Source organism: Coenobita brevimanus, chromosome 97 (genome assembly GCF_032717465.1).
Source record: "Coenobita brevimanus isolate Jiangsu-jjx chromosome 97, ASM3271746v2, whole genome shotgun sequence".
Lineage (NCBI taxonomy): Eukaryota > Metazoa > Arthropoda > Malacostraca > Decapoda > Coenobitidae > Coenobita > Coenobita brevimanus.
Window position 1 is genome coordinate 4,731,171 of NC_137050.1, and position 25,139 is coordinate 4,756,309.

Sequence of the window (25,139 nt, forward strand, 5' to 3'; positions counted from 1 at the left end):
TAATAGTAACAGTGTAAGTCGAAGAAGCATAGAAATCTTCATTCCACCTGGTAATTATGACACAGAAGCCACCTAATGTCAGAATTACGGTACAGGTTAGAGTATATCGAGTGAATCTGCTAGGCCAGAAATGCACTAACAGCTAACATTTTGTACTATTATGCCTTATACTTAATTATTGAGTGGATTAATGACTTGAGACAAATGTGATAGCTAAATGGCGTGAAATTATTACACTGAAGTGATAAAAAGTAAATATTATTGTTAGAGTGACTAATATATACTGTACTTGTATAGGAACCAGAACTTTACACGTGATTAACCGTAAATAGTCATTCGTTCAAATCCACACCCTAGTTGTGCTTTGAAAATGTGTAGCAAGATTGTTACACTTTCACAACCAAGCTCCTCCGCCCAGTTTGCGGTTTACCCCGACCACCTCATTACCCGCATTATATATCATTGCCAGCCCTACCCCCACATACAGTACACCACATTGTCCCATTTACTCTGTTCTGTAATCTCAACCTCGTGCGCCGTAATCCAGTACATTCAGAAATAAGCTGGACTGTGACTATAACACGCCATGTGATATCCACTGCAAAACTGAACCTCCTAGAAAGCAGAGTAGTAATTGGAATCAACTTTTCTTCATGATCCCTCTGTACGAATAGGGACGGAATGTTTGTCGTGAGAGTAGTGCTTGTAAAATTGGAGATGTTAGAATTAAGTGTGGTGTTGTAATAGCTGTGTTTATTTGTATCAGGGTTTGTTTCTATCACCCAAATCAGTGACGAATGCAACCATATGAAAGGACATACTACCGGCACCTACTAAATGGCCGGCAAGGATTGGGTTTTGAAACACAGATGCGAGACCACAGCTATACCTTAAATAAACTGAACTAGACTAGCCTCGGGCCCCTACGCCTTGAAGGTAATAACGTGAGATTGGCTGTTTACGTCACTCATCCCCCTTGAAGATCATGCCTCGGTGATTCCAGACCTGTCTTTACTCTTCCTTCCATCTCAGCCTTTACTCCTCCTCACCCCATCTCCATTTGATATACGTATGACTTTGATCTCAGTACCATTCACTCATCATCATCATCATCATCATCATCATCATCATCATCATCATCATCATCATCATCTTCCTATTTATCCACGTTCAGAGTAAGCTGTGATATCTAGGGTGTGACTGTGGTCGTCTGTGGTGATGTGAATTAGAGGAGAAAGGAAACTCTAGGTACGGTCCTCCCCAACCCCACCCTTCCCCCATCATCCCTCACCCCTATACCTCTCCCTCCCCAGCCCTTCAGTGCCGTAAGAGCTACCAGCCTGCTTACGACTTGTGGACTGTATGTGTGTGTGTGTGTGTGTGTGTGTGTGTGTGTGTGTGTGTGTGTGTGTGTGTGTGTGTTTGTGTGTGTGTTTAGCTTATTCCACCTAGCACAGTGGCATAAAAAGACAATACTACAGTTCTTCTTCCTCGCCATAGCACCTCTTCCTCACTAGCCTTATATTCTAGCGCTAGTCTATTATCACAGTTGAGCGTTCACGATGGAGAGACGGCAGTTTTAGGCCAGAATAGAGTCAAAACGGTAAAGAGGGTTCTCGTAAGCGGAGTAATATCGTCTGGTTGAAGCAAAAACTAAGTGACAAGTGCGTCATCGGGGTGAAGGAGACAAAATTAGCTTTCCACGAAATATATATATAAAAAAAGTAGAATATTCTCAGGTGTTTTGTTATTATGTTTATCCGTATTGCAGGCTCACACGTTATTTTCATCCAGTTAAAAATGTGATTCTCTTCCCTAACAGACTGATGTAACTGAGTATACGTTATTTTTTTGCCGTGGACATTTCGCTTTCGTCCTACACCTGTACACTTATGCACCCTCTGCGGTCTAATTTACTGTCTACCCTACTTTCTGCCTGCTGCCATGCCTTAATCTCCCCTCTCTACCTTACTGGCTACTTTAGCGCCTACTGTCCTGTGTACCTTAATGGCTCCTCCTTTGCCTACTGTACTGCCTACCCTACCCTACAGATTACCATACCCTGCAGCCTACCTTACCCTACTTCATACCCTACCCTACCTTACCCTACTGCCTACTTTACCCTGCTAGCCACTGTTCTGCTGTATCTCCTCTACTACCTACCCTACTGCTATTATTCTTCTTAAGACATTTCTCGCTGCATCATCGGCTGTTCATTCACACACGCATTCTGTGGTTTTCTGTCTCTGGCCTCAACCAAAACAATGATGATGACAGACATCTTCAAGTCAACAAGGCTCTTCTTCCGGATGAACGCTGCAGCTGTTCTTGTAATACCACACCGCCAGCGTGATAAGTCTAAAAATCAATTACAGTGTTTGTAGAAGCCATGATATTAGAGTCACACAACTGCATCTCTCACGACGAACAGGAGGAATGTTGGCTGCAAAACAGACCTTTTCGGAGGAAGAATGATGGCCATAATTAACCTTTCCCCAGGCTGGCTCAGTACGAAGTGGGAAGGCCTTTGTACCTGTAACGGGTTCTTAGCCCACTATCAAAGGATACAAGGCTATTTAATAAAGAACACTTTAACAGAGATCAAGTATAACTGCTGCTAAGATCGTCAGTATGTGGTGGGCGCTGTCATCTCTGCTTTGTCATAATGTTCACAAAAACCCCAAACAACATTTCCCTGCACAGAAAAACTACAATAACCCCAAACAGAACCTCAATTGACGCCCACAGCTGCACATCAGTCCCGCTCTTGCACACTCACGCCCCATCATCCTCTGCTTAAAGATAAAAGCAGCATTCAGTCTCACAGCTGGACTTTCCCAACACAACCCGTCCATTCTCAACACTCACTTTCTAAACCACCGTCATAAATATTTGGTAACTCCTAGGGTCTAAAATTCAAAGACCAGGAATCAAGCAGCATTTGTACCATTATTTCAAAGTGCTGGGAAAATGTTCAAAGCTCTTCCTTCTCCCTCTCCTCACCTTGCTACTATTTACGCGCATATCCTCCGTCTATGTATATACCTGAGGACAGTCCACCTTTGGCCTAAATTGCTGTATCCTGTAAAAAATAAAATAGAAATCCATATGAGGGTAATCATCATCCAAACAGCATATACTCGTACGGTTTCCCCTCGATGCCAAACGTTGAGAGGTTAGTCTATATTGAGAAACAAGACTTATGCATTTTAGGTCATATATACGCCAGTCACCGTCCCTCCTTAGTCCAATATCGTCACAGATTTCAACTCACTTCTGTCCACACGGCAACGCTGCAGCACGACACACTCACCCACCACACCACAATACACTACAACATACTTACCAACACACTCACCTACACACCACAACACATTCATCCCACAAACCACAACACAACACAACACAGTCACCCCACACACCACAACACACCGCAGCACACCCACCCACCACATCCCAACACAAGCACCAACACACCACAACACACCCCAACACAAACACCAACACGCCACAACACACCTTACACACTCCAACACACCAGTAATCCCTAAGCAGTACGTATAGAAGGGTATTGGGAGCGCCGAAATGATGTCAGAGAGAACCAGGGCTATAACAATAATAATAACACCAACTGCAACTCCCATTTTTTGTTAATCTGTGACATAATGAAAAAATTTAAGGAACCTGTATTCAAAATCTAGCCCTTGCACACCATCTTCCTTCCTATTTCTCTCTAGGCTGTTCCTGATCCTCTTTTCCACCCTATTTCGTCTCTTTTTCCCTCTCTCCACATCTCTCCCTCTCTCTACACTACCCTTTTCAACCTACAAAGAAGAATACACATATATTTGTTGTTTTAATGAGTTTTATAAATTCTTACAGCGCGCATAAAACACCGCTTTCCTAGATCACTCCTTACTGTAACGTTGAAATCTCTGGACGTGATTAGGTTTTGCCTGATGCTGATGAGATGATGACAGTTGTGGTGACGACAGCGATGGTGATACAAGTGATGATGAAAATGGTAGTTATGCTAATGAAAGTTATAGTGATGACTGTGATGATGAAAGTGATGATGTAGGCCGCGGTGATGAAAATTATTATGGTAACAGTGAAGGAGAGGAGGAGGATGGTTCTAGGTATGAGAATGATGATGAAGGTGGTGATGATGAAGGTAGTGACGATTGTGATACTGTAAACCTCTTCCCTTTTGTGACCTTCTTCTTTTACCTCCTTGCCCTTTGGGATTTTTCTGTTACAATCCTCCCTTTTGCACCTTATTACTGTGTCCCCCTGGCCTGATACCCTATATATCAACCTCCCTGCCCTTTGTCACTTATTTTTATGACCTTCCTGCCCTTTTTTACCTCCTTGCCCTTTGACTTTTTTTTACCTCCATGCCCTTTGACTTTTTTTTACCTCCATGCCCTTTGACTTTTTTTTTACCTCCTTGCCCTTTGACCTTTTTTACTTCCTTGACCTTTGACCTTTTTTACCTCCTTGCCCTTTGACCTTTTTTACCTCCTTGACCTCTGACCTTTTTTTACCTCCTTGTCATTTGTGACATTAATTTTTTAACGCTCTCCCCGCCCCCCTTTTTTTTTTGCCTTTCAATTCTTTGTGACCTATTTCTTTTGGCTCTTCATTTTGAATGACAAATTGCTTGACCTTTCTGTTCCGTGTGACCTGTTCGTGTGAAAATTTTTGTGACTACCCTATTACTTTGGCTTCATATTATGACCTATTTTTACCTTCCTTGTTACAGTGTGATCCTATAAAGGTACTGTATATCCCCTAAAAGTGCCCTGTGACCCAATATGACCCCCTCTATTGTCCTGCTGACCCCAAATTACCTAAATGACCCTAAATTTCCCCCAAAATACCCTCAGATGACCCCCTAAAGTGTTCTTGCGACCACAGATTACCCAAATATACCCTAAAAAAACAAACAATGCTATATAACCACAAATGACCTCGTTACCCAAAATGACCCAAAATAACTCCAATTTTTTCCAGATGGCCCGGTATATTGCCCCTGTGACTCCCAATTACCCAAAATAACTCCTAAATGACCCCGTATATTAGCCTTTCACGCCCCATGACCTCTTATACTGACCCGCTTTGACCTGGTGCCTTCCACAGGTGAAGACTCGGGTGGGTGAGGTGTACAACCAGACCTGCGCCTACCTGCAGGACCTGGGCATGCACGAGACCGACCTCTTTGGCCTCGTCACCACCATCGGTAAGTACCCCATTCTGATCTACCATGCCCTGCCTTAACCTGCCTGACCCTACCTTACCCTACCCTGCCCTGCCCTGCCCTGCCCTACCCTACCATACAGTATCATACCATACCATATCCTCCATTACCCTACCATACCTTTCCTTACCCTACATTATCCCATCTTTACCATACCTTGCATTATCTTACCTAACTTAGCCTTACCCTGCCATACCTCCTTCATCATCACCCTACCTTTCCTTGCCCTACCACACCCCACCCTACCCAACCATATCTTATTCTACCGCCTCCATCATCACCCTACACTGTCCTACCCTACCCTACCCTACCTTCTTCATCATCACCCTGCCCTACCCTAACATTCCTTATCCTGATCACCATGACTATCACTTTCATCCACGCATTATCGCCTGTAGCATCTTCAGCATCATTTTCACTACCTTCATCATCATTTTCGCCCCTTATTTGTCCCTAGCATCTTCATCACCATCACCATCATCTTCATCACATTCGCCCTCTTCACCATTCTGTTATACTTCCTTTATTTACTCCTTCATTTTCCTTATCACTTTCAGTCCATGGCCACAACTTAGATCACTGTCATCATTATCAACACTTTCATCATCCCCAACATCAGTTTCATCGAGAGACAGAGACAGAGACAGAGAGACAGACAGACAGATGGAGAGCGAGTCCAAGAAATTTCACCAAGAATCCTGTCAAACCACATGAAAATATATCATCATCAAATTAAAATATTTCAGATTCCAGTTCAATAATGCAGTAGTAAAGATCAGAGGTTAATGCCAACTTATTCACTTAACAAGTTTTTTCTTTCTCTCTCCCCCCCCCAAGTTTTTTCTTTCTCTCTCCCCCCCCCTTTTTTTTTTTTTTAATTTTCGGGGCAGTGACCTTTGAACGAACTAATACGAATTTTTGCCACTGTCTGAACGAAAGTAGAGAGATCGTTGCCATAGTCATTCATCTGCTTCGTATTTCCCTTCGTGTTTTCAGTAAGTCACCATGATTTTTTTTTTCTTTCTTTTTATTATCTTCCTTTTTATTTTTTTTATTTTCCTCGCTGTCTTTAGGTTGTGTTATTTTACCCATCATCGTCTTCATCATCTGTATTTGTCTGCAGCTTCAGGAATAACCCTTTCACTGCAATGATGCCTGTATCATTTTAATCAGACCGCCACAGCTTAATTTACTCCACGTATCAAACCCCTCTAGTCCAAGAAAATCCTCCTAAGCTTATTATAATCGTCTGTTAGCATACTGTTTTTTACCCTAACTTGGCCAAAAATTGCCATCCCTCCATCTTGAATGCTGAGTTGTAAAGGCGGATTAACACTATAATGTGGTGCTAGTCACGAAGAGGTGCTATGGAAAAGAAGTAGAGCCGTAATATTGTCTTTTTTTGCTTTTTTTCCCCACCGACCTACATAAGCCGCAAAGGACGAAAATCAAGCCAGGTTAAGGTGAAAGGAGTATAGAAAGAATTAAATAGTACAGGCCTTATCATTATCATCATCACATTCTTATCACTCGAGGGTGTTCTAATTATCATTATTATTTTATCATTATCGTAATTATCACGCTTGTTACTACCCATCACCAGCACTATCACACTGTCATTATCACCTGTACAGTTTTTATCATCAACGTTATCAGCCACATATTTACAGAGAGTGACAATGAAATGGCAGGGAACAGGGCGACATGGAGGCGATTTGTTTGTGGCCACCCCTTACGGGATTAAGGCGTCTGGCAATAGATAGATAGATAGACAGATTGATAGACATTCGTTCCTTCACCACACTGACTTCTGCATCATCCTAATCACACTTCCACTATAAATATTATCATCTGACCGAACCGGGCCATACCATCTTCAATACTAAGTTATGGACACCTGTAAAGTCGTGAGGCAAGAATGAGTCTCCTTGGTTACTAGTCAAATCAGCCCTTCAATCCGACCTGACCATCACCTAAGATGCAGGGGGTCACGGATCTTCGCCAGGTCAGAATAAAAGCACCATAGATTAATTTATGCAACGATTTTGTTTAACTGTAGCACTGAAGGGGTAATTTTGGATTTATTTAACCCCTACACCTCGAGAATTCTCCCCTTCAGCTGAAAAAAGGCTGGAAGTAGTAGGAATAAAGTCTGGGAGTCATCGTCGAATTCTTAGGTAAAATTCTTTCAAGTTAATCGAGTTTTTTGTTTTCTTTTTGAACACCGGACACTCTTCAGGCGCAAAAACACACGTACACAAATGCATCCACAACAAAAACAGGCTCACTCAGCTAACACACACACACACACACACACACACACACACACACACACACACACACACACACACACACTACATGCATACAAACATACTACATAGAAACATACATACATACAAAAACACTCATTCGTACGCTGAAAATATATGTGCATAAAGTATTCATTCATACACTCGAACGGGACACACACACACACACACACACACACACACACACACACACACACACACACACACACACACACACACACACACACACACACACACACACACACACACACACACACACATTTCGTACCCTGAAACATGTACACACAAAGCACTCATTCAACTCCCTCCCACCCCACTCCCAGAGAGAGAGAGAGAGAGAGAGAGAGAGAGAGAGAGCGAGAGAGAGAGAGAGAGAGAGAGAGAGAGAGAGAGAGAGAGAGAGAGTAGCAACCCCCAGCTCTGTACACACATTCCAAGGCGCTGACCCAACACAGAAACGAGCCAGCGAACTAAGGATATAAATTGATTAGCCTCTTATCGCCCTAGCGCCAATTTGCAACTGATAAGACAACACGCCAGTCACCCCCCCCCTCTCCCTCTCTCTTTATCTCTCCTGCACGATGGGGGGGAGAGGGGGATGTGAGAAAGAGATGGAGGCAATGGTGCAGCTTCCCCCCTTCTCTCTCTCTCTCTCTCTCTCTCTCTCTCTCTCTCGCCTTACCTAATTTCTCCCATGTTTTTCTATGCTCCTCACTTCACTTTTTTTTTTATACTCTCAATTCACAACAAATCCACACTCACAGGCAGCAAGAATGACACAGAAACTAAGTCATGGTATTGAAGAGGTTGAGAGAGACCCAGAGACGGTGTATTTCATTATTAACCTGTCGCAAAGAAAGGGTGTGTAGAAATGGTCAAAACTTTCTGTTCATACATTTCATACATCGCTCCATTATACATTACACGTATACTGTTGCATAAGAATGGATAATAAAATAGCTTATACAACAGAACTGAACTTGGATAATCTATAGTTCCTTTACCTTAACTTGGCCAAAGTTTTTCGTCCTTTTGCAGCCTATTTCCCGTATATTTATGACAGAGTTAAGATAATACTTTGGCTCTACATTCCTATCCATTGCACTTCTTCACGGCTTGCATCATGTTCTAGATTTACGTTCTTGACACAGCTCATCACTCAAGATAAAGTTATGGCAAATTTACGACAGTTTAAAGTGAACGGAGTGTAGTGAATTTCGGTTTGTGTTATTTTTTTTTTAACCCAACAGATATTTGTAGAGAGCATGACAAAAAGATTATTTAACTCATAGTAAGTTTTGCCACGATTTTTCCTGCACTCCTTCCACTGAAACAAAGACACGCATACTTTATTATCATTATATTCATACTGTTAGTGTCATAGTTGGCAGAATTGTATACCTAATGACAGCAGAGGGTCCTTAAGGCAAATAAAATCACTGTGGACAAAATATATGAGGAAGGAAGGGTATTGCTGCTTCCTCCACTTCCCCTCAAATGCCTGTGAGATGATGGAGGTAATTAACGCGGCCTCACTGACAAGGTAAACTCCCAAACATTGCCCCAGACCACGACACGCAACCTTCGATCCCTTTGTATACAGTGCAGGTGTCGTATTTATGAACCCTGCTAAACTGAGGTTGTGTATTTGAGTTTTCGCACATATGTTTCACTCGTACAAATACCAAGGGAGAGTGACTGTACTCTCTCTCTCTCTCCCTCTCTCTCAGATAAGCCCCCCTACTGATAAGGAGACCAGACACATTCCTCTAAGATAACGCAGACAGATTTCTCAAGGCTTAGGTGTACCTGTGTGTGTGTGTGTGTGTGTGTGTGTGTGTGTGTGTGTGTGTGTGTGTGTGTCAAAAGTTTATAGAAACTAGTAAATATATGTGATTTGTGTATACTTACCTGTGTGTGTGTGTGTGTGTGTGTGTGTGTGTGTGTGTGTATCTCGTTGTTGGCAATACCAGTAAATTCGCAGTTTATTGTATGTATTCCAACTTAGATGCTTGTAAACAAGATAATGCATATTTTTATGGAAGTATGGTTGACAGCAGGTAAACAGTTAGATAAATAGATAGATAGATGGATAGATATAGATAGATAGATGGATAGATATAGATAGATAGATGGATAGATAAATAAAGTGATAGCTAAATAAGTAGATAGGTAGATAAATAGACAGACAGATATCTTTATTCATTTACTTATTCGTTTGTTTATATTACAAACCAGTAGATAGATAGATAGATAGATAGACAGATAAACAGGTTGATAGATGGATAGATAGATAAACAGATAAGCAGGTAATAGGTAGATGACTGTAAATAAATGAATGATTGGTATACAAGACCTACCTTATCATCAGACCAAATATTCTCTCTTTTATTTAACTTATACGAGTCACTAAAACTTTATATGCTTCAAAATATAACTCTTGGAATATTCAAAGCTGAATTAAGCACTTAAAACACCCATGACTAAGCAGATTAATTAAGTAGATAAATGGATAGATAGATAGATAGGTGGATAGATAGAGTGTGTGATGCGAAGGAAAGATCACTATTTTATATTATAGTCTATGTGTTTTCATCTAACGGAACCGATCCACTCCCACCACTTGAATATTATGTCGTGGTTGCGTAATAATCGAGCTTTAGGTATGAGAAGAATGAGTCTCCTTGGTTACTAGTCCAAATCGACCCTCCTTTCTAACTAAGCCTGGCCAACAACTGAGCTGGAAGGGGTTAGGGATTTTTTGTCAGGTTGTAATGAAAGTAAAAAAATTCGGCCTTTATTTTTCATAGGTGTGGGAAAAACAGGTTCATATCTCGTGCTAATGTCTTTCTTTCTCTCTCTTTCTTTGTTTCTGCCTGTCTGTCTGTCTTTTTCATTGTGTCTGTCTTTCTGTTTGTCTCTTTTTTTTCTTCTTTCTGTCTTTCTTCCTTTCTGTCTGTCTTTTTTTATCTTTCTTTCATTCTGTCCGTCTGTCTGTCTGTCTGTCTTTCTTTCTGTCTGTCTGTCTGTCTGTCTTTCTGCCTGCCTTTCTTTCATTCTTTCTATCTTTCTTTCTTTTGTGTATTCGATTCTGGGCATAGATGTGACAGCCCGTTCGCTAAGGCCCAGAGGGACTCACACGAACTGCACACCTTTGTGTCACCTGGATAAATAATAAACCACAATGAGAGAGAGAGAGAGAGAGAGAGAGAGAGAGAGAAGCATACAGTGAGTAAGGTAGGTGGTTAAAGTATGGGGTAGATTAAAGACAGAGGAGTAACTAAAGAGAGAAGTAGACAGTAGAGAAAAGAAAAGTAAAAAGAGAGGCGGCATATAACAGGTAGACAGCGGTGAAGTACGGAGTAGTTTAGAGAGTAGAGAGTAAAGAGTAAGGAAATAGAGAGAGGAGAAGAGGCATAGAGCGAGTAGGGTAGGGTAGACAGATTAGAGAGAGTAAAGAGTGTGGAATTAGGGAGAGAAGACGAGGCATATGTGAGTAGGGTAGGGTGGATGAAGTAAGGGCTAGATTAGATTAACCAGGGGGCATTACTCGACCCTATACTCACAGCAGAGGGCGTAGGGAAGGGCAAGGCAGGGCAGGGCAGGGCAAGGGCAGGGTAGGACAGGAATTGAAAATGGAAGTGAGAAGCGAGATGGAAAGCGAGAGGGAAAAGTGGAGGAGAGAAAGGAGAGGAAAGAGAGGAAAAGGAAGGAAAGCAAGGAGGGGAGAATAAGATAGGGATAGGAGAGGAGTGAGAAGGGAATGGAGATGGGGAGAGGAGGAGAGGGAAATGAGAAGAATAGGGGAGGGAAGTGGAGAGGAGTGGAAGGAAATTGGGAAGAGGAGGAAGGGAAGGGAAGTGATAACAGAGAGAGAGAGAGAGTCAGAGATAAGATAAAGTAGGAACGCAAAATGAGTCAGAGTAGATGACGATAAGAATGCATAAGACAATAAATATTCTTAGTAGAGAAGAGAAAACGGTGTGTGTAGAGGAGAGCAGAGTAAAGGAGTATTTAGAGTAAGCAGAGTAGGTTAGAAGAAGAGTATGTTTGAGTTAGAAGAGTATGTTAGAGTTAGAAGAGTATGTTAGAGTTAGAAGAGTATGTTAGAGTTAGAAGAGTATGTTTGAGTTAGAAGAGTATGTTAGAGTTAGAAGAGTATGTTAGAGTTAGAAGAGTATGTTAGAGTTAGAAGAGTAGGTTAGACTAAGAAGAGTAGGTTAGAGCAAAAGAGAAAAATGTAAATATTCTAAAGTTTGTTGAATAAGTAAGTAAAGTAAGCAGAAGGGTTACATAAACTGGAAGGAGAAGCAGAAATGAGCAGAGTAGGTAGCAAGGTAAGCAGTAAGGTAGGTTAGGCAGTATAGTAGGCAGTTGGGTAGGCAGAAGGCTAACGTAGGCAGTAGATTTACTTAGGCAGTTATGGTAGGGTAGGCAGTAGGGTAGGACAGGCAGTAAGGTAGGGTAGGCAGGAGGGTAGAGTAGGCAGGAGGGTAGTGTAGGTAGGAGGGTAGGGTAGGAAGGAGGGTAGGGTATGCAGTAGGGTAGAGTAGGAAGGTAGAGTAGGCAGGGGGGTAGGATAGGGTAGGCAGAAGGTAGGGGAGGGTAGGGAGGAAGGTAAGGTAGGGTAGGGTAGGTAGTAAGGTAGGGTAGGCAGGAGGGTAGAGTAGGCAGTAGGGTAGGTAGAGTAGGTAGAGTCAGCATCTGGCCCACATACCTGCCTGTCTTGCCTAACCCCCAGGCTCCCTCCCTCCCTCCCTCCCTAACTACCTATCTCCCTCCCTCCCACCCTAACTACCTATCTTCCTCCCTCCCTCCCTCCCTCATCATCTCTCCCTCCATCCTTAATTTCTGACCAGGCCTACTACCTCCCCCTCCCCCTCCTCCTCCCCATCCCCATTCCTCCCTCTCCCCCCACCATCATTTATCTCCTCCCTCCCCTTTGTCTCTCCCTCCCTCCATTTTTCTCTCCAAAATTTCTCCCTCCAGCCTCCTTTTCCAAAACCTCATTTATTTTCCCATTCTCTCTCTCTCTCTCTCTCTCTCTCTCTCTCTCTCTCTCTCTCTCTCTCTCTCTCTCTCTCTCTCTCTCTCCCATTGTTCGTCCTGTCCTCCATACACCATCCATATTAACTCTTTTTCTCTCCCATTTCTTCTCCGTTTTCTTCTCGTTTACTAATGTATTTTTAAACTATGTTCCCTTCCCTTTCCTTTCCTTTATCTTTCACTTCTGTTTTCTTTTTCACTTTCCTTCCTCCTCTCTCTCTTAGTTTCTACAGTACATTCAGTCTTTTTTCTCTCTCTTTCTTTCTTCACTTTCTCACGCATCGCTTCGTTTTTCTTTCATCCATCTCTCGTTTTCTATATTTTTCCCACGATACCTATCTCTCTTCGCCTTCCTTCCTTCCTTCATTCTCTCCTCTCTTCCCTCCTTTTTAACTTCCTCCTCCTTCATTCTTCCTCTCACATATCTTTCCCCTCTCCTTTCATTCATTTACTGACTTCAACTTCTCTCTTACGTTTCTCTTCTTTCGAATCCTCTCCCGTCTTCATCATTCTCCCCCTTTCATCATTCTTTCATTTCTCCATTTCCTATTCTCTCTCGTTCCTTCCCTAGGTCTATTTCTCACGCCTTATCCTTCCTTCTTCCTTCCTCTCCCTCATTCATCCTTCTTCCTTCTCCTTCCTTTTTTCTTCTTCCATTTTTTCTTTATTTCTCCTGCTTCCTTCCTCTCTCTCTGCCTCTCTCCCTCAGTCCTCTCTTCTTCCTTCCTTACCTCTCACTCCCTCCTTCTTTCCTCACTTCTCTGCCTCTCCTCTTCTGTCCATCATCCTTTCCTATATTTCTCTCATTCTCCCTTACTCCCTTCTTTATCCCTTTTCATTCCCTCCCTCTCTCCATCCATCATTCCTCTCAGCCTCCCTCCACCTTCCTTCACTGACCATCCATCTCACTCTCCTTCCCTCCCACCTTTCCATCACGCCTTACCTTTCCCTCCATCCTTACATATTTTTCTCCCTCCCTCCCTCCCCCCCTCCCCTTCCCTACTTTTCTCCCTACCTCCCCTCCTCCTCTTCGCCTCTCCCATCTTTTTTTTTTCTTTACTTGTTTCTTTATATTTCCTTTAATATCATCTCTCTCTCTCTCTCTCTCTCTCGTTTACCTCACCTCCCTCTCCATCTCTCCCCCCCCCTTCCCTCCTTCCCTCCACCAAGCTTACCACCTCCTCCATCACTGCCTCCGCCTCCCCAACTACCATCACCACAACCACTACCATTAACTACCACCACCACCACCACCACCATTACCATTAACCACCACCACCATTACCATCACCAACACCACCACCACCACCACTACCATTAGCTTCCACCACCACACCACCGCCATTTCTACTACTACTACTACTACTACTACTGATGTTACTGTCTCCATAGCCAAATTATTACTACCCTAACTACACCTACCGCCATCACAACTACCACAATCACCACAATCAAGGTCATTACCACTATTACCACAGATCCCACCACAACTACCATCCTCATCACTACTGCTATTATCACCACCACCACCACCACCATCATCACCACCACCATCACCACTGCTCTTCATAACTACCTTCATCATATTTCAACCAAATTTTCTGTCATCACCACCACCACCCACTCCTCCTCTTACTACTACTACTACTACTACTACTACTAATAATAATAATAATAATAATAATAATAATAATCACCCTTACTTTAGCCATCATCACTGTCATCATCATTACTTATCACATCCTTTATCACCACCAGCACCACATTAACAATCATCATCATCATCATTATCGTCATCATTTTCATCATCATCATCATTATCATCATCATCATCATCATCATTATCATCATTATCATCACCACACCTACTATCATCACCACCACCTCGCCCCAATACGATGTGAAAGCAACACACACACACACACACACACACACACACACACACACACACACACACACACACACACACACACACACACACAGGAAAAACAAGTTGACGAGGAGGAGCAGAGTAATAAAAACAAGCAAAGGAACAGGTTTGTGGACAGACAGACTGAGACATGCTGATGGACACGTATGGACAGACGCAGAAACAAACACAATATACACACAGACAGACAGACATAGAAATAGGCACACAGATAAACACAGCTCCAGACACACAGACACAGAAAAACATACAGGTAACCACAGACACACACAAACACAAGCAGACACGACAGACAGACACACACAGATAATAATACACACATACAAATACGTAAATATAGACAGACGCAAAGATAAATGGAGATAGACCCACAGACAGACACAGACAGAAACGAAGATAGTTACAGACAGACAGGCATACTTGGAGACAAACATTGACACAGACAGACACAGACACGCAGACATACACGGAGAGAAACAAAGAAAAGCCTAATCATTCACTTTAACCCCTCCTCCCGTTGCCATGACAGCAGCTGCGTAGTGACAGACAGGAGAGAAGTTAGAGAAAAAATATGTATAAGAAAATGAGAGAAGAGTGAAAAAAAAAAAAGAGAAATAGATTATAGAAAAGAGAAATACAAATAGAGAACTGTGGAGAAAAATGATAAAATTACGAGTAAAATACACAATAAAAGACGAGATAGAATTTGTCATAAAAAAGAGAGAAGGCATTGAAGAGGTTATGAATTACTGAGTAGAATTTTATGAAAAAAAAGCAGTATACGAAAACCTTTTATTATGAGCCCAAGTAGCAATAATAAGTAAAGAAAAAAAAAACGAAAGAAACAAATCTGCAGTTTAAAAGAATATTTTAAAAAAGGAATTCGAGACGGAAAGGATATACAAAAACGAGAGAGAAAAAACGATGTGTATATCGTAAATTTAAAGCAAAAATGTACAGAGTAATTCAAGCCTAAAAAGTCGATTCAAAGACAAAAAATGAACACGAGAAAATATTTAATCCTTGAATGAATCGAACGCAACAAAAGTAAACACTATCGACAGGATTTCAAAACAAACCGTTGTAGCAGAGAACAAGTCAGTCTTCTTGGCATAAATCGACTACAGAAACAGAAATACGACGAGGGAATTCAAAACAGGAAAGGTAGGGAATACAAAGACAAAGGGAATTACAAAAAAATCAAAATAGGAAAGGCAATAGAGAGAGGAAATGTGCCCTGAGCCAAGTCGGTCACAGCGGATGGTGTTGACAGTTGAGGAAACTTACAGGAAATGCCACCGTCTCTCTCTCTCTCTCTCTCTCTCTCTCTCTCTCTCTCTCTCTCTTTCTGGTGGTTTAGGATTGCAATATTGATGCTACGTTGATTTTTCGTTGTGTCATTGCAGTATGTCTTTAGTAGAGTTGTCAGTGTTATGGAGAATTGCTTTCTACTCTGATAGACTGATCTCTCTCTCTCTCTCTCTCTCTCTCTCTCTCTCTCTCAATAATCATCACCCCTGTGGTTGGTGTGGCATGTTTTCTCACGTTTTCATGTCTTTGTCGTTCTCTCGTCCTGTTTCCTGGTAATTGGCGTTTTTCCTTAACCCTTCCTTCCGTAATTATGTCATTCTTCTCTGTTATTTTCTTTTTTCTTTATTTACAAACATTCATGTATTATTATCCCTGTTGCAATGAAGAAAGGAGTTGTAATCACATGGGTAAGTATGTTTGTTTATTATCGAAATCTACTGTCTAGTATCTCTCTCTCTCTCTCTCTCTCTCTCTCTCTCTCTCTCTCTCACACACACACACACACACACACACACACACACACACACACACACACACACACACACACACACACACACACACACACACATACTTAGTGCAGAAAAAACTATGTGGTCGTATCAGGTCAAAGGTCAAGGTCAATCACTTTCATCCATCAGTGCACTCACCTGTTTTCACCCATCCATGTACACTCACCCATGTACACCCATTCATGTACACTCACCCATGTACACCCATCCATGTACACTCATGTATACCCACCTGCCTACCAGCGTTCACCTATCCATATATAACCCCCTGTCTACCCGTGTACACCCACCCATTTATACCCAGCTGTCTACCCGTTTACACCCATCCATGTATACCCACCTGACTATTCGTGTACACCAATTCATGTACATCCATCTGTCCACCCGTATACACCCTCCCATATATACCTTCCTGTTCACCTGTGTACACCAATCCTTATACACCTTTCTACACGTACACCCACCCCACCCTTGTCAACCATTTTACCTTCATAACACATTCACAACGATGCTTTATGTTCCTCTGTATTACCCTGTGTTCTGTACTTTATATTCAGCAGCAATCTCTGTGTTTCTCATTCATTTTTTTTTCCCTCATGTGTTTCAGACGGAGAAGATGTGTTCGCTGACCCTGACAGCAAACTCAGCAAGTATGCACCGAAAGCCTGGAAAACCTCGCCTAACGTGAGTATACAACACCACCTAACCCTATATGCCTTCCTACGTACTGATTTCCCTCATGTGTATACTGTATTGTATTCTAAGTTTACATGTGTTCTTTAGTTCATTCACTTGGCTCAAATTTTCATCTTTCTGCAGCTTATTTCACGTAGTTCAGTGGCAGAAATGGACAATACTGTGGCTCTACATCCTTTTAATTTTCTATAGCACTTCCTCGTGACCAGCATCATATTCTAGTGTTAATCTGATGTTATAACTCAATATTGAAGATGAGGGATGGCAATTTTAGGCCAAGATAAAGTGAATGGATTACTAGAGAGGGAAGCCTTCATACGGTGGCACCATGAATCTTGGATCACAACAACAACAACAACGCGTGTACAGTCAGGTGCATAAGTTCACTTCCTGTTCCACTGTGTTCACTTCACATTTAGAGCATGTCCGTCACTTCCACCCCTGACGCCTCATATCAAAGAGAATCATATCTGGGCAGACATACACCAAGCCTCTCTCATCATACGAATATTAGCCAGCAGAGGGTAAGTGAGAGGCGGAAGAGGTAAAATAATAAGCGAATTTTTTGTTCCCCAACTCTACCTTGATGCATCTGCTTATTTATATGTATTTCGCATTAGTTCAGGAATATTAGCTTGGGATTTATGTTACGTGCAAGTCGAACCATTACTTTCTCGACTTAATATAATTCCTCAGACACACATTACAATCATAACAAAATCCCAGTGCCTTACGATTACCTTGTCCAGCCTTGACACAGCCTTGCACAGAGCTAGGACGGGGCTGGGAGGGGGGGGGAGGGTGTGAGCTAGGCCAGACCCCATCCTTAGCGTGAAAGTGGGCCTGTAGCAGCAGCAGCAGCACACTTCCCACGGCCGGCCCTCCGTCTGCCATCCCTCCGTGTATCCTGGTGAAAACGTGAAGGCGACTGTGATGAGAGAGAGAGAGAGAGAGAGAGAGAGAGAGGCGGAGGGACGGGGGGGAGGACCGAAACCACTGGAGGTAATGAAAGCTGATAAAAAGTGGTAATGACATGTTGCGAAGATGTAGTGGTAGTGTTGAAGGATGATTATGGTGACGCAATCATTACTGACACAAAATATATACACTAACCCAGAAAAAAAAGAAAAATGAAAGAAAAAAATAAAAAGTAAAAAGAATGAAAGTACTGGAACCGCAGCAGACCATTGTTGCTCCTGAAAATCATATAAAAATTGTCATAATACAAGAATTCCAAGCAAATTTAGTTCGAAAAATCTATCCTGAGCTGAATGAAATCGTCTAGAGGCAGAAAAAATGAAACATGATAAACGACAATGAGCTCAAGGGTAAAATGAGTCAGATTTTCCCATTTTGGTGAGGCAGAGTCCAAAAGCAAAAAATCTCTCTCTCTCTCTCTCTCTCTCTCTCTCTCTCTCTCTCTCTCTCTCTCTCTCTCTCTCAGCAAAGGTAGAGAAAGCTAGGTGTGGTAAATTGTCGTAATGTCGAATCACCGGCATGCCTTCCTAATGTCGCCCTCAGGGGGTGTTCACGGCAACCCCCCTCCCTCTCCCTGCCGCTCCCTGCTACTGTCTTACTCCCTGCCACTCCCCCTTCACATACATATATGCATACATACATACATACCTACAAATATACTTTCATACATACATACGTAACTCTCTCTCTCTCTCTCTCTCTCTCTCTCTCTCTCTCTCACACACACACACACACACACACACACACACACACACACACACACACACACACACACACACACACACACACATTAACACCTCCACTCACCTAACCTATTTATTTATTTATTCATGTATTTATACCTCCAGACTTTTTTCACACTAAAGAAACACCTCTCGTACTCAGGGGGTCAGTGAAGACTTTACCTAACCCCCAGTTCATAAAGCCCTTCCTAGGCTGTATAAATCGTCTAGAGATCGCCATGATAAAGTATACATTACGTCCTGGGGCTGAAGGATACAAGAATGGACTTTGATATAAACTGTAATGTAAACTGTAATTTGTTGTGTAACCTGTAATGTAAACTTGAATGTAAGCTGTAATGCAAATTGTAATATGTAATGTAAACTGTAATGTAAACTGCAGTGTAAACTAACAAACTGTAATATAATCTGTAATGTAAACTGCATTGTAAACTAACAAACTGTAATATAAACTGCAAGAGAGCAAGACAGAGGAGGATTCTAATGTCGCTAATCATCCTGCAAAGAATAATCAAATACGACAGAAAACCCATCGAAAATACCTTTGAGATCCCCCCCCCCCCCTCCCCCGGTGTTGGTGTGGCTGGGATGTGGTAGTGGTTTATGTGATGAGGTGTGGTGGTGGTGTGCCTGCGAGTATGTGGTAATGTGGCTATGGTGTGGTATGGTACTGCTCTGTGTGTGTGTGTGTGTGTGTGTGTGTGTGTGTGTGTGTGTGTGTGTGTGTGTGTGTGTGTGTGTGTGTGTCTGTGTGTGTGTGTGTGTGTATGTGTGTGTGTGTGTGTGTGTGTGTGTGTGTGTGTCTGTGTCTGTGTCTGTGTGTGTGTGTGTGTGTGTGTGTGTCTGTGTGTGTGTGTGTGTCTGTGTCTGTGTGTGTGTGTGTGTGTGTGTGTGTGTGTGTGTGTGTGTGTGTGTGTGTGTGTGTGTGTTTAAAGGCTGAGAGTTTGAGCCATGTTGGTACAGTAAAGCATTTCTACTCAAAATTCACCCTAGATTTTTAGAATAACCTCCTGAACTTTCTTATAAACCAAGCGGGACATTCTTTAAATCCGACTTTGTGTGTGGTGTGGTGTGGTGTGGTGTGGTGTGGTGTGGTTTGGTGTACTGTATTGTGTTGTGTTGTGTTGTGGTGTGGATGTGGTGTGTTGTGGTGTACTGTATTGTGTTGTGGTGTGGTGTAGTGTGGGTTTAATGCTGATCATATGCGGCGAGGTAGGGTAGACAGACAGGTAGGCATAGGCGGGGAGAAAGGTGAGTGTAGACATGTGGGGAGGTGGGCGGGCTGAGGTAGACGAGGAAATGGGTGGGTGTAGACGGATAGACAGGAGGGCAATAGAGGGGCAAGGGAAGGCATGTAAATGAGGAGAGAGGTAGGAGTCTGGCGCTCGCTACACCACTCTGCCTTCCCACCCTTGTCCCGGTCCCTTCAAAGTGGTGTGGTGTGGTGATCTGGTGTGGTAGTGGTAGTAATGGTGTAGTGTGGTGGTGATGTGGTGTGGTAGTGGTAATAATTTTGTGGCGTAGTGATTGTGGTGGTGGTGATAGTTATGGCTAGTGGTGTGGTAGTGATGGTCGTAGGGTTGAAAGGTGATGGTGTCATTGGTAGATGTGAATTTGGCTGTTGATGATGATGATGAGGATGGGAAGAGGTGGTGGTGGTGGTGGTGGTGCTGTACTGGTGGTGGCTGGTGGTGATAACTGGTGATGATGGCAGGTGTGATAGTGATGGCATGTAAAGAATGTGGTAGTGACAAGTGACTGCGGTGGTGACGGTGATCCTGGTGAGAGATAATGATGGACTTTATGCACTGTGGTGGTGGTGGTGGCGTGGAGTCCGGCCCTTGCGGCAGGTTCAGGCATAAATTTTTAATGGGAAAGTTATGAGGATTTGTGAAAGTATTGGAAAATATAAATAGAAGTACAGATCTTTTCCTCAAAATATTATAGATGGTTTGAGCGAAGAAGAAGAAAAGAAAAGAAAAAAAAGAAGAGGAAAAGGGCTTATAATTATGCCTATCGACTGAACGAGGATACTTGAGGAAGACAGTCCTTTTTTCCAAGTCTTTTCCTTGACAATGACCCGAAACAATTGAGTTTACATCCAGGTCCCTAATTGTGCCGCTGCTTTAACATGGACTAGAGAGAAAAGAAACTGAGGCAACATTCTAACAGCCCTCATGCTATCAGGCCTAATATTCAAAATAAATCGCTTGAGAAGAAGTGCACCGAAGCTTGCCATGCCAAAATCAGCACGAATCAGACGACTGTGTGCTTGAAAGTTTTTTTTTTTTTTTTTTTTTTTTTTTTTTTTACCAGAAATAACAACACCTGCTGTTCTTTAAACCTTGCGTAAATTACAAGTAGTCTGAAGTGTTTTCTGTTCATATCTCACCATTTGCTGACACTTATGACATTTCTGTCGCAGATTGACTCCCCCCCCTTGAGGTCATTAAGCCTCCACTGTGGCTCATTAATAACGTCAAGAGTCATTTGCGACGGAAGTGTCATAGAAGGAAAGCAAATGATGAAATATTAACAGAAAGCACTCAAAATACTTAATACAAGTAGTGGCTTCTTCTAAATATTATCTTTCGAATTTTTGCAGATGATTTCTGAGGAACGTAATGAAGACAGAACGTGTATCCATTTTCTGTTGTTGCTGATTGGTCTGTGCAATGTGGGATGCAGGCTACTCAAAGACGTGCCATAACTATCCATCAGTAATTAGGGACTTGCACTGATTTTTCGCGATTCAGATTATAGAAACAGCCTGAAGTCCTAAGATCATCTAGTAAAAATATTCTTAGTAATTTTGAAGCCCTGTGACGGAGGCCTGAGTCACGCGTCCGGGAGGGGGTGGCAGTCTCATCAGTTTAGTTTTATGGCCGCACATTTACCGCTTGTGGTATTGACGAACGGCATGGGCGATAAACCACCAGGATGTGTTGATAAAAATGTTCAGATTTACATGATTATTTATTTGAGAGTAATAATTTTCTTGTAGCACTAATAATTTGTCAGTATTCGCTGACATTGCTGATGGGTATATATGCTTCTGTCTTCGTACTTAATGTAGTTGTAACGAAAAGTGTTGTCATCAAACTAGCAGTCGCTTCATCAGAAACAGCAAGATAGCTTTAAATTGTCCGATACTCTCAATAAACAGATTCGAAATCGCTAGCCTTGGTTGACATTTATTCCAGTCCGACTTGTGTTAAGGCTAGTTCATACAAAACAGTTTTGAAAGATGGTGTTCAAATCTAATAACGAAAGACAGATAAAAATTTGTTTGTCTAGATTAGCAAACTGAACTGCCATCACTCCCTCGAGCGGGATATTCAGCGAACTAGATAATTTCGAGACGGGACTACTTGACATACGCACACCCAAGCTTCGAAACTATAACAAAGCTTCTATCTCGGCCACTGATCTGATGCCCAGTGGCGTGCCTGAGGGGGGGCGGGGGGGCTGTTTGAAACTGCCCCCGGGTCCCCAAATGAGAGGGGGGGGCCAAAAGCCTTAAAAATTTATAAGCTTTTTTCTTAATATTTAAAAATATATATATTTATCATCCCGACAATCCCGGCTGAGATAGATAAGTTTTGAGAATGAGATATCTGGCAACTTGTAGCCAAGCGGTGGGCCTAAACCTTCCGATACATTCGAGACACGTCTCACGGTCTCAGTCGTCACCTGACGTTGAAACCGGTGGGTGCAACGCCGCCGGCTCTTGAAATTTGGCTTTTAAAACAAACAACAGTACTCACTACGACTAATTGTGAGTACAAATTATTGGAAATACTTTCTATTGTAATAGTGTATATAAAAATATATTTAATTTTCGTTTTTGTAATTTTATAGGATTGAGAGGATTACGGGACAATATTTAGAAGTTGCCACAACTGGTTTTAATGACCAAAATACATTTTCCTGTTGTGTTTTACAGTATTATTAATGCTTTAATGAATCTGATAATTGATTTTGGTGCCGATAACTTAGGTTTACCTTAGATTAGGTTAGGCTGGGTTGGGTGGTTAGGTGGTTTGCTGCATCGTGACATCATCAAAAATAATTACCAGTTTCATTAATAAACACTGTAAAACACACCAGAAACATGTACTTTGGTCATTAAAAACCAGTTATGGCAAGGATTACCAATGTTAAACTGTTACACTATAAAGCCTGTCTACAGTTCTCTTACAGTATACCTATGTTTGTTCATTCCAAATCTTTTTCATCAAATCTCACTAGATGTTGAAGGGGGGCCCCGCAAAGAACCTAGCTCCCCCGGGCCCCCAAATCTCTAGGTACGCCCAAGCTGATGCACTCAAACTATATGCTGTTGTGATATATGAAAGGGCTGACACGTGATCTTAAACTCCTTACTGCGATGGCGTCCTTCTCTGTTTTATTCGTGCTCTCTTTATACGATTCTTTTTTTCAGCTTTGAAGACATTTTTCGAACCGGAGGGATGCGTTTGTGATTTTGTGTTAGTTGTGTGTAGGTGCTGTGTGGCGGTGGCTGATGGAGGGAGTGTAGGTGTTGTTTGGGGTGGGTGTAGGTGTTTTGGGTATAGATGCAGCGGGCGTAGGTGTGGGTGTAGATGTTGTGGGTATGGGTGTAGTAGGTGTAGGTGTAGGTGTAGGTGTTGTGAGTTTGGGTATTATGAGTGTAAGAGTTGTGTGTGGGGGGGGTGTTATGAGTGTAGAAGTCGTACGTGCAGTGTTCGGTGTGTAGGTGTTGTGGGTGTAAGTGTTGAGTGTGTAGGTGTTGTGTGGGATGGGTGATGGAGTGGGTGAGTGAGTGAATGTCTGGTCAGCTGTCCTCCGTGGAATGTCATCGGTTGGAGGGTGAAATGGATGGTTGGCTGGATGGTTACCTGAGCATTCTCGGGCTGACTCTGGGAACTTTGAAATTGCTGTATAGTAGTAGTAATGTTGATGTCATTGTTGTTGTCGTGGTGGTAATGGTGATGGTAATGGGTAATGATGATGGTGGCGGTGATGTTATTGTTACTGTTGTTGTCGTCAGTGCTGTTAAGTATAATCCAAGTTTAGTACTGTAATATGACAAGATTTATATGCACAGGTCTGAGAAATACCAGCAATACTTTTTCTACTCTAACTTGGCCTGAAATCTCTCTTTCTCTCCATCTTGTATTCTGAGTTGTAACAATGTATTATCACTAGAATATGGTGCTAGTCACGAAGAGGTGCTGTGGAAGGGATGTAAAGCTATAGCCCTGTCTTTGATTTGCCACTGAGCTACGTGAAGTCATTTTCAAAAGGACGAAAATCTGAGCCAAGCTAAGGTGAAAGAACCATCAAGTATAGACTGGATAGACAGTGAAACAGACTGGTGTTTGGTGGTGTGGGAAGTGGTGGGTTGATTGCCAGGCTCCTGTGACACACTTGCAGCTGAATAAACTCGTCTGGCGTTAGCAGGAATACAATACTAGAATAGATGGGACCGAGAGGGTTAATGGATGTGACTGGATATTGTAGGGAACGGGTGAGATGGTCGGTGGATGGTGGGTGAAGGTTCCGGTGGATGACTGGATGGTCAGTTAGGTAGGTGGGGTGATGGGTGGATGGATGGATGGATGGATGGTTGGATGGATAGATAAATGAGTGGATGGATGGTTGGAGGGATGGAAGGATGGGTGGATAGATGGGTAGGTGGGTGGATGGATTGAATGGAAGGTGGATGGTCAGGTGGATGTATGCTCTGGTTGGATGGATAATACACCGAGTGAGTTGATGGATGGATGGAAGAGTAAGTAAATAGTGAGGTGGATGTCTAGCTTGGGTGAATGGATAATACAGTGAGTGGATGGTTAGCCGAATCAGTTATGGGCGGTTAAGAGAGAGAGGGAGGGGGGGGGGCAGATGATGGGCTTGCCCAGTCTCTCCAAAAATGCCAAGCTTACTCCCTAAGGAATGTACTCACACCATCATTACCAAACCCTCCCTCAGACTCACAACCTCTCTCCCTCCCTCCAACCATCCCTCAGACTCCCTCCCTCCCTCCAACCATCCCTCAGACTCCCTCCCTCCCTCCAACCATCCCTCAGACTCCCTCCCTCCCTCCCTCCAACCATCCCTCAGACTCCCTCCCTCCCTCCCTCCAACCATCCCTCACATTCCTCTCCATCCTTCAATCATCCCTCACACTCCCTTCTTCCAACCATCCCTCACTCTCTCCCTTCCTCCAACCACCCCTCACATGCCCTCCCTCCCTTCAACCATCTCTCACATTCCCTCCCTCCTTCCATCCATCCCTCACATTCTCTCCCTCCCTCACATTCTCTCCCTCCCTCCAACCATCCCTTACACTTCCCCTTCCCCTCCAACCAA

The 25,139-nt window shown here is 42.8% G+C and overlaps 1 protein-coding gene across 1 annotated transcript in view; it reads left to right on the plus strand.

Moving 5' to 3' along the window:
• The window catches only part of ex (FERM domain containing expanded), a 96,033-nt gene that overhangs the window by 8,206 nt on the left and 62,688 nt on the right, over window positions 1–25,139 (plus strand). Inside the window, exons 2-3 of the mRNA XM_080283396.1 lie at window positions 5,143–5,242; window positions 16,973–17,049. Of these exons, the coding sequence (XP_080139522.1) occupies window positions 5,143–5,242; window positions 16,973–17,049 (177 nt within the window). The remainder of the gene's footprint in view (window positions 1–5,142; window positions 5,243–16,972; window positions 17,050–25,139) is intronic.